The 13,728-nt window shown below is 37.9% G+C and overlaps 1 protein-coding gene across 2 annotated transcripts; it reads right to left on the reverse strand.

The window, feature by feature from the left end:
- Positions 1 to 503: 503 nt before the first annotated feature.
- On the reverse strand, positions 504 to 11,648 carry ccnc (cyclin C). Of its 2 annotated transcripts, XM_017724026.1 has the most exons (12): positions 11,496 to 11,648; positions 9,545 to 9,651; positions 9,135 to 9,219; positions 8,192 to 8,261; positions 8,050 to 8,101; positions 5,108 to 5,163; positions 3,921 to 3,956; positions 3,741 to 3,832; positions 3,210 to 3,277; positions 2,586 to 2,665; positions 2,138 to 2,256; positions 504 to 1,911 (listed from the first exon to the last, which is right to left on the reverse strand). In XM_017724026.1, the coding sequence occupies exons 1-12, from the start codon at positions 11,525 to 11,527 to the stop codon at positions 1,857 to 1,859; spliced, it is 852 nt and encodes a 283-aa protein (XP_017579515.1). In that variant the 5' UTR covers positions 11,528 to 11,648; the 3' UTR covers positions 504 to 1,856. The 2 variants fall into 2 exon arrangements, with proteins under 2 accessions (XP_017579515.1, XP_037392589.1); XM_037536692.1 differs by lacking the exon at positions 3,921 to 3,956.
- Between the last annotated feature and the right edge of the window lie 2,080 nt (positions 11,649 to 13,728).

Genomic DNA, 13,728 nt, shown 5'->3' on the forward strand with positions numbered 1-13,728 from the left:
TGTGAACAATTCAGACTTGCTAGGTTTCCCTAGAATGGAGCATTTCACACCAAACCACTCAATCACATTGTTTACGTCCTAACCATTTAATTACGCATTGTTTTAACTGGTGTCATTCCTCTTCAAGACAGGATGACTGACAGGGCTTCTATACTTTGTTTTGTTTGTAAGCATCTCTGTTATAACGCACACCTGGAGCCTGCTCATTATTTTATTGTGCATCTGACTCTCTGTAAACAATTAAAATGCTCATTTTAATTGTAACAGGCCTTTGCTTTATATCGTCCCAGTGTTGTGAGCCCGAGTTCCTTCATAGCTCTCGGTGTTAAACTCGGCTATAAACAAAAACTCTTGACATAATTGTGTTTCACAAGCACAAGTGCTTTGTTTGTTGGCATATACCTTTGACTCAGGATCAACAGCTTTTAATACTCTGAATCTAAAGACAGCATCTCCTCCCTCAATTATTATTTTCTCGTCTTCAAAATCACTCAGATTTGGACTAAGGTCAACCAGCAGCTTTATTGAATAAGGTGCTCAATCTGTGACACCCAAAACAAAAAAGGGACAAAATTCAAAAACCTGCTAATCCACTAACTCACTGCTTAACATATTTACAGGTAAATCATAGAAACACTATCTCAAAAAAAACAAAGAGCAACAAAAGGGGATTTTTTTTGAGCTGGCACGCTCAAGAAAAGGGTTACAAAATTCTCCTGACAACAGCACAAAAAAGCCTACGATGTTGTACGATTCAAGGCTGCTGTGAAAGACTTGATGACCAATTGCCAGTGACCCTTTTGCAAACCAATACAACATATTCCAATATTACTTAAAAACTAATGGCTAGGAGGGGAAAAAAAAAATTATACACAGCCAATAGGCTACTTGATGTTTTTGAAATGAACATACAGAACATGCTACACCCAAGAGTACAATAAATTCATAATAAATTTGCCAGCAAGACAAAATTAAAATTGTTTGGTTATAGGCAATTACAAAAAACAACAAATCCAAAGTAAATTAATCTGAAGAGTGATTTTTTTTTTAAATATACATTTTGGAAAGCATATTTACAAGTGCAGGTTTGGGAGAAAGTGGTGTACAAGGAGACAAATTATACAATCTGTGCTTTCTCATTCACAGTGCCTATGCCTGCCTCAGGAAAAAAGGAAAAGTATCCAATCAGGATTTGATTACACAGTACAAGGGTCCAACGAGATCAACAAACTCTGTGGCCAATCAGTTCACAGCCAGCCTTCTGTGGAGCAGACTGGTGTTTCCCTGAGGAATGCAAACGGTGATATGGTCAACAAGAGGCACACAGACAGAGAGAAAGACAGATAGACGTACACACACCCACAACGTCACCCCACTCATCCACACAAGACTACAAAAAATTGATCAAGTTTTCTTGTTCCCACAGAGCACCTGCATCATGGGATTTTTCAAGGAAGTCAGGATCAAGAACAACATATTTGACTGCATTTCACAGATAGCTGTGGGAGTTGTGTGGGTGGGTGTGTGTCCATAGACAGTCAGCCATATCAATGCAAAACAGAGTTTTAGCAGGATTCCCATTGCTGGTTAGCTGAAGCCACCTTTGTGACTCCATACAGTAATCAAAAAGTAGCTTCACAGACTCTGAATGGTGAAGCAAACAGAGCTGGCACCACATGTGCCTCTCACTAGTAGATGAAGAGAGAGAGTCTTCGTAGCATGTCTGTGTTATCCCTCAGCCATTAAAACAAATGTGTTCTGACTGGAGCAGAGTTCAGATGTCCATGATGTGCTGCTGTTTTAGGTCAGGGCTGCCTCAGGCGACAGTGCCTTAGGCTGCTCCAGCAGGGGGAGGTTTAGGACTGACTATATGAGCTGTTCTGATTCCCATTGGAGCTCTGGTCGTTCTCACTGTGTAACAGAAAGCAGAGAGGGTAAACAACAAGGTAAACAAAAAAAAAAAAATGCAACAAGAAATCATACACAAATATATTATAGCCTTGGGCTTCATGTAATTAACAACCAAAGTTGTAGTTTTTCTTTGTTTCTCTCTTTAAGATACAGCAAATGGAAAAAGCACACTGCTTCTACAGAGTCACAAGATCAGCCAAATGTGGTCTGATCTAGCCTGCCATACCTGTTGGGTGGGGGCTTGGGTTTGGGCACCTTGTTCAGCACAGCAGGCATTTCTTTTCTGTCATCGAAGTTCTTCCACTGATCATAAAGCTTCAGGATTACTCTAATAATCTCTAGGATCTGCTCAAAGAGCATTGAAGTCATGTTACAATAGGGAAAAAAAAAAATTTCAAATATAATAATCAACCACATCTTTCTTGTGAGTAGTATCTATTGTTTTATCTATGTAAAGGAATAGTTTGTCAAAATTTGGTCAAAATGAACAAATGATAAAATTCAGGTATTCAGTGGTTAATCAAATAACAGAACTATTATAGTTTATCATATAAACTTATGAGAGCATTACAGTCTGGGCTCTAGCTGTTGCACAAAACCTTCCACTGAGAGTAAATGCTAGATAACCACATAATCAAAGAGGTATTCATGATGAGTGCTGAACATAGTTCTACCTTATCCATGTCCACTGAGAGCTCAGCGAACCACTGCCGGGCATCTTTCTGCTGCACCACACACGCTACATGCAAACATGCTGTGGAGGAAAAGGGAAAGGGAGAAAGATGAAAACTGTAGTTCACACAAATTAGAAAGAAGTAAATAGTAAGCATGGGTATACAGCCTTTCAGCAGCTTGTAAAAAAGCTTCTCAGCTTTTTGTTAGCATTCCCCAATGTCCTAGTAAAAATTAAAGTTGCATGTGTTGTTGCGCTCCAAAACCAGAGATCAAAATGGTGATGACAGTTAACAAGAATTTACACAACAATTCATTTTTACTAGTCCACTAGTTATGCACAAAACACTGCAACTGGTTGTCACTTACCATAGTAAAGACAATAAAACAAAGAGTATCCCAGGCAGCAGTAAAAGCATTACATTAGCAGCTTGGTACGAGCTACACGTGTTGCATTTTAAGGTGTTTTTGTTGCATCTGTATTAGTCTTAACCTCAGTTACAGAGTAACATATTCTGTATTTTAGTAACGAAATATGTTGCAATCAATTAGAAGCCTACCTGCCCTATTGTTTGTATAATGCTTTGTCTATGTGCCAAAACCATGATCGGAAAATGGGCTCTTACCGAGGGCTATCATGAAGGGTGGATAGAGTAGGCACAAGTCCGTCCTGTATGTGTCATTTACTATCCTCCTGCAGAGGAAAAAAACAGACAGATACTGAACTACTGAATGTTTACTGAAAAGGTCAGTAAACGATGTTCATACTGAAGTGCACCTTAAGTCATTGCTTTGGACATCTATCGTTACTATTTTCTAAATAGGCAAGAGACTAGAATAGATGTGCATGTGATATGAAATACAGAAAAAAGAAAACATCTTTATACTTTTACATGTTGCAATATATTTCCAACTAAATGCAACAAAACATTGTCCCATGTCATTTTACTCATTTGAACTGGTTAAACAACATTCATGAAAACACCCAGTGAACAATCATTTAGGGACAGAGTGAAATTTAAAATTCTCATTTACAGGAGAGTCCTTAGCCAAAATAAGTAGTAGGATGTTGCGGTGCTCCAAGACTGCAGTGGTCAAAATTGTAATAATGATGAAGAAGTGAGCCATATCCTCTCACACAATGACATGCGTCTTACCATGCCAGGGGAAGAAGCATGTCCTCCTGACCCATGTCCTGTACATACTGCAAAAGAGGTCTATAGGGGTGGTACACAATCAGACAGCAATCCTGAAAAACAGCCACAGACATGAATCACTCATTTAACACAAATCAGTGCATATTTAGAAATACCAGGCATTTAGGGTGGCAAACTAACCATAAGCTCCAATAGGTAGAACTCACATTCCAAGATCTACAGTGGGAAAAAAAAGAGAGAGACATGCAATTCAGGCTCTGACATGAGCGAATGAGGATATGCTGATGAAAAATCACCCTACAAGCCACAGTGGCTGGATTTATATGGCATGTGCACTAATCATTGCCCTCGCCTTCATCACTGAGCCACACAAGCAGATCAATAAAAGCTTCTACAGCTTTTGGACAGCTGAGGCATTGCTCACCAAGCACATAACACACAGGGCAAAATGAATAACCCCACTGGTTATCAGAAAACACTTAGCATACACATGACAATAGAGCTTCCGCCACACCAATTTCACAAAGCAATGAGACTTTCACGCCTTTGTGTCAAGAGTGTGTGTGTGGAATGCCTTTATGCACGACAGCAACATTGATTTGTCGTACACGACTAACGAACACTTCATCACTGATCACGAGCAAAGATGTGCTAAAGTAGCATTCCTTTCACACAAGCTAGCGAACAGGTCATTTTCAAAAAGGTGACAATTTCCAAAATTCAGCTAATACAATACTCAATAATAAGGTTGCACGAATATCAATACCATGCTGCTATCGCTGCTTAGTGACACGTGTGGGCACACCAGTAGACAGAACTTAACGCCTTGGTGGTGAAGGTTTACAAACAGCAGTTAAAATGCTCAAAGCATTTCTATCATATCTGTAATGCCAGTAAGCATACAGGACACACAAATGAGACACACAACTTAAGAAATCTGGATGTGAAACAATATTCAGCATTCTTTTTGCTGAGCCAGGGAAGCTGCTGCATGCTTATGCTGGCTTATCCATTTATCTGTTTTTAAATATTATGCTGTACTAATCATTTATAGTATATACAGTTGTTAGGCAAAAAATATGGTTTCCTAACTATCTAAAATGGTATATAAACATAGCAAACAAGTTAATGCCATTCATTCAAACTTGGTATATTTTATTTGTGACACAGAACACAGCTTTTACCAAAATATAATATTTAAAAAGTTTGAGATGGGACTAGTTAGTTAAGGTTAGACAGAGCCGGTAGCAGAAGAGAAAGGAGAAAAATTGGTACATCCCCACTTGCTAACATGTTCAGTAAAGGACAATCTAGTTATGTGATGTTTTAAAATCAGCAGAAGTAACACTAATGAACATGATACTTACATGGTTCATTCTGTATGGGAACTCCTTAGGAAAGGCATAGGAGAATCTTGTTTTCACTGTTGAGAAAAACAAGTCTTTTCAAGCATATACAATGACCACCAAGTTTAAACAGGAACAGATACTTTAATTTTTAAATACAGGCACCGATCATAGTGGATAACCAGTCAATAGGTTATGGTGAGTATTATGGCTTGCTGGGTGGGGGAGGCTTGGACAAATATTGAGTCCTTGAGGAAGCTAATGAGTAGGCAACAAATAAGCTTTAAGTGCCACAGAGAAAAACATGCTACAAAGTGAAGCCATATGACCTCCACTAAGTAACTCATGCACAAATGCTAACTATACAACCCCTGGCAAAAAGTATGGAATCACCAGTCTGGGATGAGCACTCATTCAGACATTTTATTCTGTAGAACAAACTCAGATCAAAAACATGATGCAATAATAAGGTCATTCCAAAGTGCAACTTGTTGGCTTTCAGAAACACTAAAAGAAATAAAAAAAAAAAACATTGTGGAAACAAAGTAAACGTTACTTTTATTGTTCAAGCACGGGGAAAAAAATATGGAATCACTCAATTCTGAGGAAAAAAATATGGAATCACTCAAATTGGAGATAGAAAATAAGGACACACCCAGTCAATTTCCTTTCCCTAAATGGACACCTGCCTCAGATTAGATCTGCTCGTTAGTCTGCAGTTAAAAACACCTGCAGTCATGACACCTTGGAGGGCTGCTGGACAAAGTGGAGTGGCAAGAACCATGGCTCCAACAAGAGAAATGTCTCTTGAAACAAAAGAGAGGATTGTGAAACTTCTTGAAGAAGGTAACTCTTCACGCGTGGTTGCTAAAGATGTGGACTGTTCACAGTCAGCTGTATCCAAGATATGGACCAAATACAAATGGTTGTTAAAGCCAAGCGTACTGGTAGACCAAGAAAGACCTCAAAGTGTCAAGACAAAGAACTTAAGGCCATTTGTCTTGAAAACCAAAAAAGTACAACTAAACCGATGAAGCATAAATGGGAGGAAGCTGGAGCCAATGTATGTGACCGAACCGTAAGAAATCGCCTAAAGGAAATGGGATTTCAACACAGGAAAGCTAAAAGAAAACCATCATTGACACCTAAACAGAAAAGAACAGGACTGCAATGGGCTAAGGAGAGGCAATCATGGACTGTGGATGACTGGATGAAAGTCATCTTCAGTGACGAGTCAAGAATCTGCATTGGACAAGGTGATGATGCTGGAACTTTTGTTTGGTGCCGTTCCAGTGAGATTTATGAAGAGGACTGCCTGAAGAAAACAACCAAATTTCCACAGTCCTTGATGATATGGGGCTGCATGTCAGGCAAAGGCACTGGGGAGATTCTTCTATCAATGCACAAGTTTACATTGACATTTTGGACAGTTTTCTCATCCCTTCAATTGAACAGATGTTTGGAGATGATGAAATAATTTTCCAAGATGACAATGCATCGTGCCATAGGGCAAAAACAGTGAAGGCATTCCTTGGAGAACGACACATTCAGTCGATGTCATGGCCTGTAAATAGTCCAGATCTCAACCCAATTGAAAACCTGTGGTGGAAATTGAAAAAAATGGTCCACAAGAAGGCTCCGACCTGCAAAGCTGATCTGGCAACTACTATCAAAGAGAGTTGGCACCAAATTGATGAAGAATACTGTTTGTCACTCATCAAGTCCATGCCTCAGAGACTGCAAGCCGTTATAAAAGCCAAAGGTGGTGCAACTAAATACTAGTGATGTATTTTAAATGTTCTTTTGTTTATCTGTTTTTCATGATTCCATATTTTTTTCCTCAGAATTGAGTGATTCCATATTTTTTTCCCCCGTGCTTGAACAATAAAAGTAACATTTACTTTGTTTCCACAATGTTTTTTTTATTTCTTTTAGTGTTTCTGAAAGCCAACAAGTTGCACTTTGGAATGACCTTATTATTGCATCATGTTTTTGATCTGAGTTTGTTCTACAGAATAAAATGTCTGAATGAGTGCTCATCCCAGACTGGTGATTCCATACTTTTTGCCAGGGGTTGTATTTTTGCCAAGAAAACAGTTTTCGCTTTTCAATCTTTGTTGCAGCATGTCACAGCTTGTAGATGATACTGATACAAAAATAGATTACAAAGTAGTGAAGTAAATCCAAGCTGCTTGGCTGTGCTGCCACGCACACTGTTGACAGTGAAGTCACAACACAATGCTCAGTTTACGATGCCATGTGCGATTTCTCTGTTTTGTTTAGCTTAAAAACACGCAAAATTTTTTTTTTTTACCACATTCAGAATTTTAGATACAGATTACAAAGGTTAAACGCTGACAAGGACCATGCCCCAAGGCAGACAGACACAGGTGGGTAAGATGCTAAAGTGGGAGACTGTGGATAAGACTGGCACTAGATTTTGCGAGACGTTGCAGGCATTAATAATCAAGCCTTTGCGGATTTCTGTTGACCTACACAAATTATATCTTGTAAAAATTTAATACAATGGTTTTTGTGCCATTTCAAAGGCCAGTCTTTGGAGAACCAAGCCAATAAATTAACGCAAGAAGTGGTGTTCTTTTGAATTTCTCTGAAATTCTTTTGAGATTGTTGTACAATTTTTTATTTTTAGAAATTAGGACTGTAAACAACATTCACCATCTTATTTGCTGAGCCAGAGAAGCTGCTACATGCTTATATTGGCTTGTCCATTTATCTGTTTTTAAACATTGTTATACTAATTGTATATAGTAAATAGACAAAATGGTCATATCTAATGGACATTTTCAAAGCACCATAAAAGTGCTTTCCATCTCAATTACAATTATTAGCCGTCAGGTTAGAAACACGAGACAGTACTTTATTTCTCTGAAATAAAAGCCTGTCAACAACTGTTGTGGTTTTTGAATGTAATGATAGTACTTTGAATTTTTTCCACTTACACACAGAGGTTGCTGCGGAAATAAGGCGAGTGTTTGAAACGACTCCAAACTCCTGCAATGACACAAGTTGACAATAGTTAAGTTGTGCAAAACATTTCTTTAAGGAAAAATATGAAGACAGATCTTGGAACGACCTTTTCACCTCCACTTTAGAGGCTAGAAACACACAGGTAGGCGCCATCAATACTGGGTCTATGCTCTTTAAAGAGTACCTGCAAAAAAAGAAAAGGGTTACAAAATGATAATCACTGGAGTTAGAATTAATTAGTGATGTAAATATCATGAATGTTTATGGCTTCTGATTTCTACAATTCATCAGCCAAATTCAACAATTCTATTGGCCAATTTTGATTTGTTAAGCTGAAAGCTCATTCTCTGAGTTGGCTAAATGAACACGACAAATTAGCCCTTTTTCCTGGTACTTTCTATAAGCCAAGGTCACAATATAAAAACCCATCATTTCCTCTTTAATGGGTGAAGCTGTCATTTTAATTTGCCAAATGAAAAATCCGTTGTCTGTCTAAAGTGCTCCATCAAAAGTAAGAGTGACTGTCTATTTAGCACAGTGAGTCATTCATAATTATGCTATGACTTTCTGGTGTAAGAGCACTAAAATGTAGCACGAGGGCCTCACATTTACACAAAGCTGCAACATAGACCAACAAAAAAAATCAATAATAAGGTCAATTGGCAATCACGTTTGGAGTAAAAAAAATGTCAATTTCAATTTTGAGCAATTCTGCATAGCATTTAGCAACACTTCCCACAGTTTTCTCTAAATTAATCATAATATAGTAACGCTCTCCTCATCTCACAATAGCATCACCAATTAAGGAGGGGGTCAAGGGGATCAAATTATTCATTAACTAGCCTTGTTATTCAGCCCATTCTGTGATATTACACAGGCTTTCCAAGCTGTATGGACTGAAATATCTTTTCCAAATTCTGAACAGAACTGAAAGAAACTACAACAAAGAACAACAAAAGTCTTAGTAATGGTCTCAGTGACTTTAGAGTGCCACCTTCTACTTTTCAGTAAATTACCCAACATTGGACAACTACGTATTCATGGAGACAGACCTCACCTGGCATAAAAGCGTTTGAAGTAGACAGTAGCCGTGGCAATGACCTGCTGTCTGAGTTTCAAATGTTCCCCCAAAGCTTGGATCACTAAGAGAAAAATCAAATCACAACTCAAATCTGCGTTTACCACCTTTCATTAAGCTTAGGCAGTCCTTGGGCATCATCAGCAGGTTTTAAATACAATGTGATAATGGATACCTACTATAGATGCTTAAAATTAACATATACAATGTTTTTATTCCTGTTCTTCAATTTAAAATGTGTGCATTTGAACAGAACTCATTCAGAAGGACAGTTGTTAAATAACACTAATATTACATTTGCACATATTCCTATGCACAGCTAGAAGACTCAGAACTAACCCTACACTGAACAAATGCTTTTCAGTTAAAGCTATTTCATTGTTCTGTACCATTTGCAAAAAATATCTGCAGCTTCCAGTACTCCTCCTCTGTAAGAAACTTCAGATCTTTTTGACGCTCTTTCAGCAAGTCCTGCTTGTCCAACACCCACTGCAGGCTAACAGAAAAATAAAAATGTCATCAAAATGGGAAAACTACTGATAAACTTTTAATCAGTGATGAATTTGAAAATGATATCTTTCATCTTAATTGTTACAATGTCAGTAACATATACTGACTATCTTTTATGTATTTAGATCACTTTCCATATATTGAAGTTTCCCTTTCTTACTGCTGTGAACATATTCACCTATTAGGAATAATTTCCAGAGGCATTCATCTTCAATCCAGCTATATAACTCATTTTAACCAATCTGTTGCTCATCTCACAGGAGACAAAGCCATGAAAGTGTTTAAAGCCGCTCTTATCTGTAAGTGACACAGTGTTCCACACTTTGTGTGCCAAATGCACATAATTTTGCAGTCTCCATAACAGGACTAATTCTACATGTACCCATCTACTTGAAGAAATATGGGACATCTGTATTTTTCCACCAGTTAAAAAAATACTAGTACAGCTAATTGCAGAGACTTCTTCTTGCCATGTTAAAGAGGGATTCTAACGATTTCCAAAAAAAGATTGAGTAGTTTGATGTGAAATGTGGCAATTTAGAGAAACATACCAAGCCAGAATAGTTCACATCAGTGGAACCAGAACATTTAATGCCTTTGAAAGCTCCGTCACAGAAAGATATTAGGTGAAACTGCTATGAACACTCTCTGCCTAGAGTCAGTCATTGTTTTAGAATTTTTTACAAAAGGCTTTGGTTTAATAATAAAAAAAAATTAATAAAAACATGCACAGCTGAGGTGTGCACGCATGGCGTTTTAAGGCAGAATAGAACACAAAGAAAACTTATTCTGTCTGTATTATTTAACCATTATGGACGTCGCATATGAAAACTTGTGCAGGTTCAATCGCCATTTTGGATAGCAAGTAAAATACCGCTGCTGTCAGATAAAAACCTTGTATTTCCATTTTTCAGATTTTGACATCATTTGAAATGCCTGTTGCCCTTTACATCGCAAGAACTGACCAACAGAAATGGCCCAAAAAGACTTGGGGGGAAAGATCTGGTTCATTAATGGTTACATTAAGAGTAAAGTAGGGTTTTCCTTCTCCTGTAAACATTTTGGAGACACGAGATTTTCTTCAACAGCGATATGCATGTCTGCGTTGTAGACCTTGTGACCCCTGATTACTGTCACCAACACTGTAAAGGAATCGTCGTTTTGTGTACATTGCAGTTTCACTTAACACCACTCTGAATGACTGTTTTACATCTCAACCACAGAATTATGTTACATATTTTTAAAAACCCGTGGAATTTCCACCGGGTTGTGGCGAGATACCATTTTGTGAAAGCGATTCGTGGAGATTTTAGACCAGCAACAGCTTTAGGTTAACTAAGCTAATCTAAGTTAGCTAGCTATAACGGAGACTCAGGCTATACAGTCAGCTCCGTCTTTACTCTACACAGCATTAACGGCATCCATTTTGTTCCAACTAAAATGATTTTTCTCAGTCAAAAACATATTATTACAGGCAAAACACGTCTCTGCAGCTTCAACCTATAACTAACGTTAGCGCTAGTGAAGGAAACAACCTGCCGAGTTATTTTGCTAGCTAACGTTAGACGGCTCGCAACAAAGACGGATTTACATAACGCTATGTTACCTAGCCATGCAGAAGCCTTAGGAACAATCGACGAAGTCAGCTTAAACTGCGTGTTATATTGTTATTTTTAACATACTATGAAAATATTCAGTATATATCGCTCCGTCGAGCTAAACAAATTCTTGCTGAATAGCCGTTTGCTAGCGTTTTACCCCTTGGTCCCATTAGGCCCCGAAAAAGGAATTATTCCTAACCTAAATAAGTATACGGTGAAAAAAACTTACTAATGCGAACTCTGCCAGAAGTTTCCTGCCATTGTGGCCAAGATGAGGTAGAGAATGCGACCTTAAATATGTTAGAAACGGGTAGAAAACTGACGTCTTTACTTTAGATACTGCTTCAAGTGGTGGAGCAACTGAAAAACAGTCCGACGGGTTTATGTCCGGCCGGGAATAGAATCCGGTGGGGTACAAGAACAGATCGGGTTTTGGAGTCTGTAATAATAATAATAATAATAATAATAATAATAATAATAATAATAATAATAATACAAAAAAGCATAGAACCCAATGGCAGCATATTTCTGCTTCTTTCACTGTTTGACCATAATCGTTTTTCCTGACAGTATAAAGATATTGAATGTTTTTGATATGTAACAAAAGTTTCTGAGATTTTAAACGTTAACTGATATTTTGTCTAATGATGAACTTCTAGAGAAACAACTACCTCGTATGTAGACTTATTGTCCACTTCTTGAAATCATCATACCATTGAGTCCATTTAGCAAATCTGTTGTCCTGCACTTTTTAGCCAACCTCTACTCCAATCATTACTGGTTTCTGACTACAGGACTGCTGTTGACCACATATTTGGTCCAATGAACTATGACATGGTAGTGGTACAGTAGCGTGTGAATGTAGTGTGGTGCAAGAGTATCTGGTACAGTAGTGGTGTTTGGCTTTTTACACATTTTATGGCCAGGCTAACAGGACAGTGGTCCCCCACCCAAAAATATTCAGTCAAGAGCAGTTTCGTGGTCAAAAACTGTATACTACTCCTACAAATCACCCAAAGAGTGTAATATGACATGTTTTAGGTTCAAATAAGGTTTAAAGAAGAAGTATAGGTATTAAGAATTGGATATAAATGGATTAAAATTGAACATATTAAATGAACATATTAATGTAAATGAAATGGGTGACAACTGACTTCTGGAAAAAGACATTTAAGTAAATTTATTATAAAGTAAAGAACTAAAATGTGGACTCCAGACATGTCTTGACTGATCAATTACACCTGGGGTAAGGGGAAAATGGTGTAAATTTGATTTTTGTTGAACTATTCCTTCAACTACACTAAACTGAATGCTCAAGCCATTTTCCATTGTATTCCAGTTGGAAAGATCACCTGTTTGGAATGCTGCTTTCTTGTTCTACACCTTTGTGTGTAAAAGTTCTTGCTATATTTACTCTTCATCCAAGAAAGTAAAAGTGAGATGTTGCCTCAAAAGTGATGTTTGTTGTAACTATAACTCACTATTTAAAACACGAAATACTTTTACATAATCTAACCTCGTTAAATGTTAATAAGTCACCTGTATCTTAAACCTGTGTTGCTAAGTTGAAACATATGTTCTATATAGTTATATTAACTTGCAGAGAGGAGAGCAAAAATATTAAGTCATGAGCTGAAATAAAGTGTAGTTATAATTTTACTTCAAACTTTAAGGCTTTTGATCTTAAGTTTTTAGGTTGAAGCTGATGACATTTTACAGTGTGCTATGTATGGATTAAAAATGTTTTAGATTAAAAAGTAATTTCATAGTTCCATCCATCCATCTCTTTTTCTCCATAGCAGGAAAATGGGCAAGCAGGGGTTCCTCAAGGAGTGATTTTGGGAATCACCGGCCTTACAGAAAGTAAGCATTGTACATTTTTTTGATTTTGAAGGCTCATGGTGAGACACTGGATGTGGCTGTGAAGGACAGGCAAGTTGGCCTCCTGTTGCCATGAAGGTGCTCTGCAGGAGATCTTTGATGTAACAGTTGTTGTGGAGGAGACCATTGTACTATGTTAAACCAATGTCTAGAGCATAAAGCAGCGTATTCATAACCAGTTAACATAATGGCTTTTTGTGAGGTAGCTTGTTTAGAAGCATTAAACTCCTCAGACGTCTGGTTCCTATTACCACCACTGCGAACAATTTAGACTTGATCCGTTTCCCTGAAATTAAGCATATCAAACTATCATTTACATGAGTAATGTGGGTGAGTCTTAGTCAGGTAAAAGCAGGGTGTGAACAGTCCATGGTTTAACCACAGCCTGCAACTGCCCCTCACACAGGTCCCTCCTAATTAAGCCAGTTCTCTACTCTATTTTTACACCTCGGGGTTCTTCGCGGCTGGCTGTGAGATGTTTGGGGTCTTCTGCTCGGTCTCGGACTGACGTTCAACATTCCTCTGTGGGTGGAGCCCGAGTTAGAGGTCCGGATATAAACCCCCATCATTAATGAAAAGCT

Source organism: Pygocentrus nattereri, chromosome 1, assembly GCF_015220715.1.
Source record: "Pygocentrus nattereri isolate fPygNat1 chromosome 1, fPygNat1.pri, whole genome shotgun sequence".
NCBI lineage: Eukaryota > Metazoa > Chordata > Actinopteri > Characiformes > Serrasalmidae > Pygocentrus > Pygocentrus nattereri.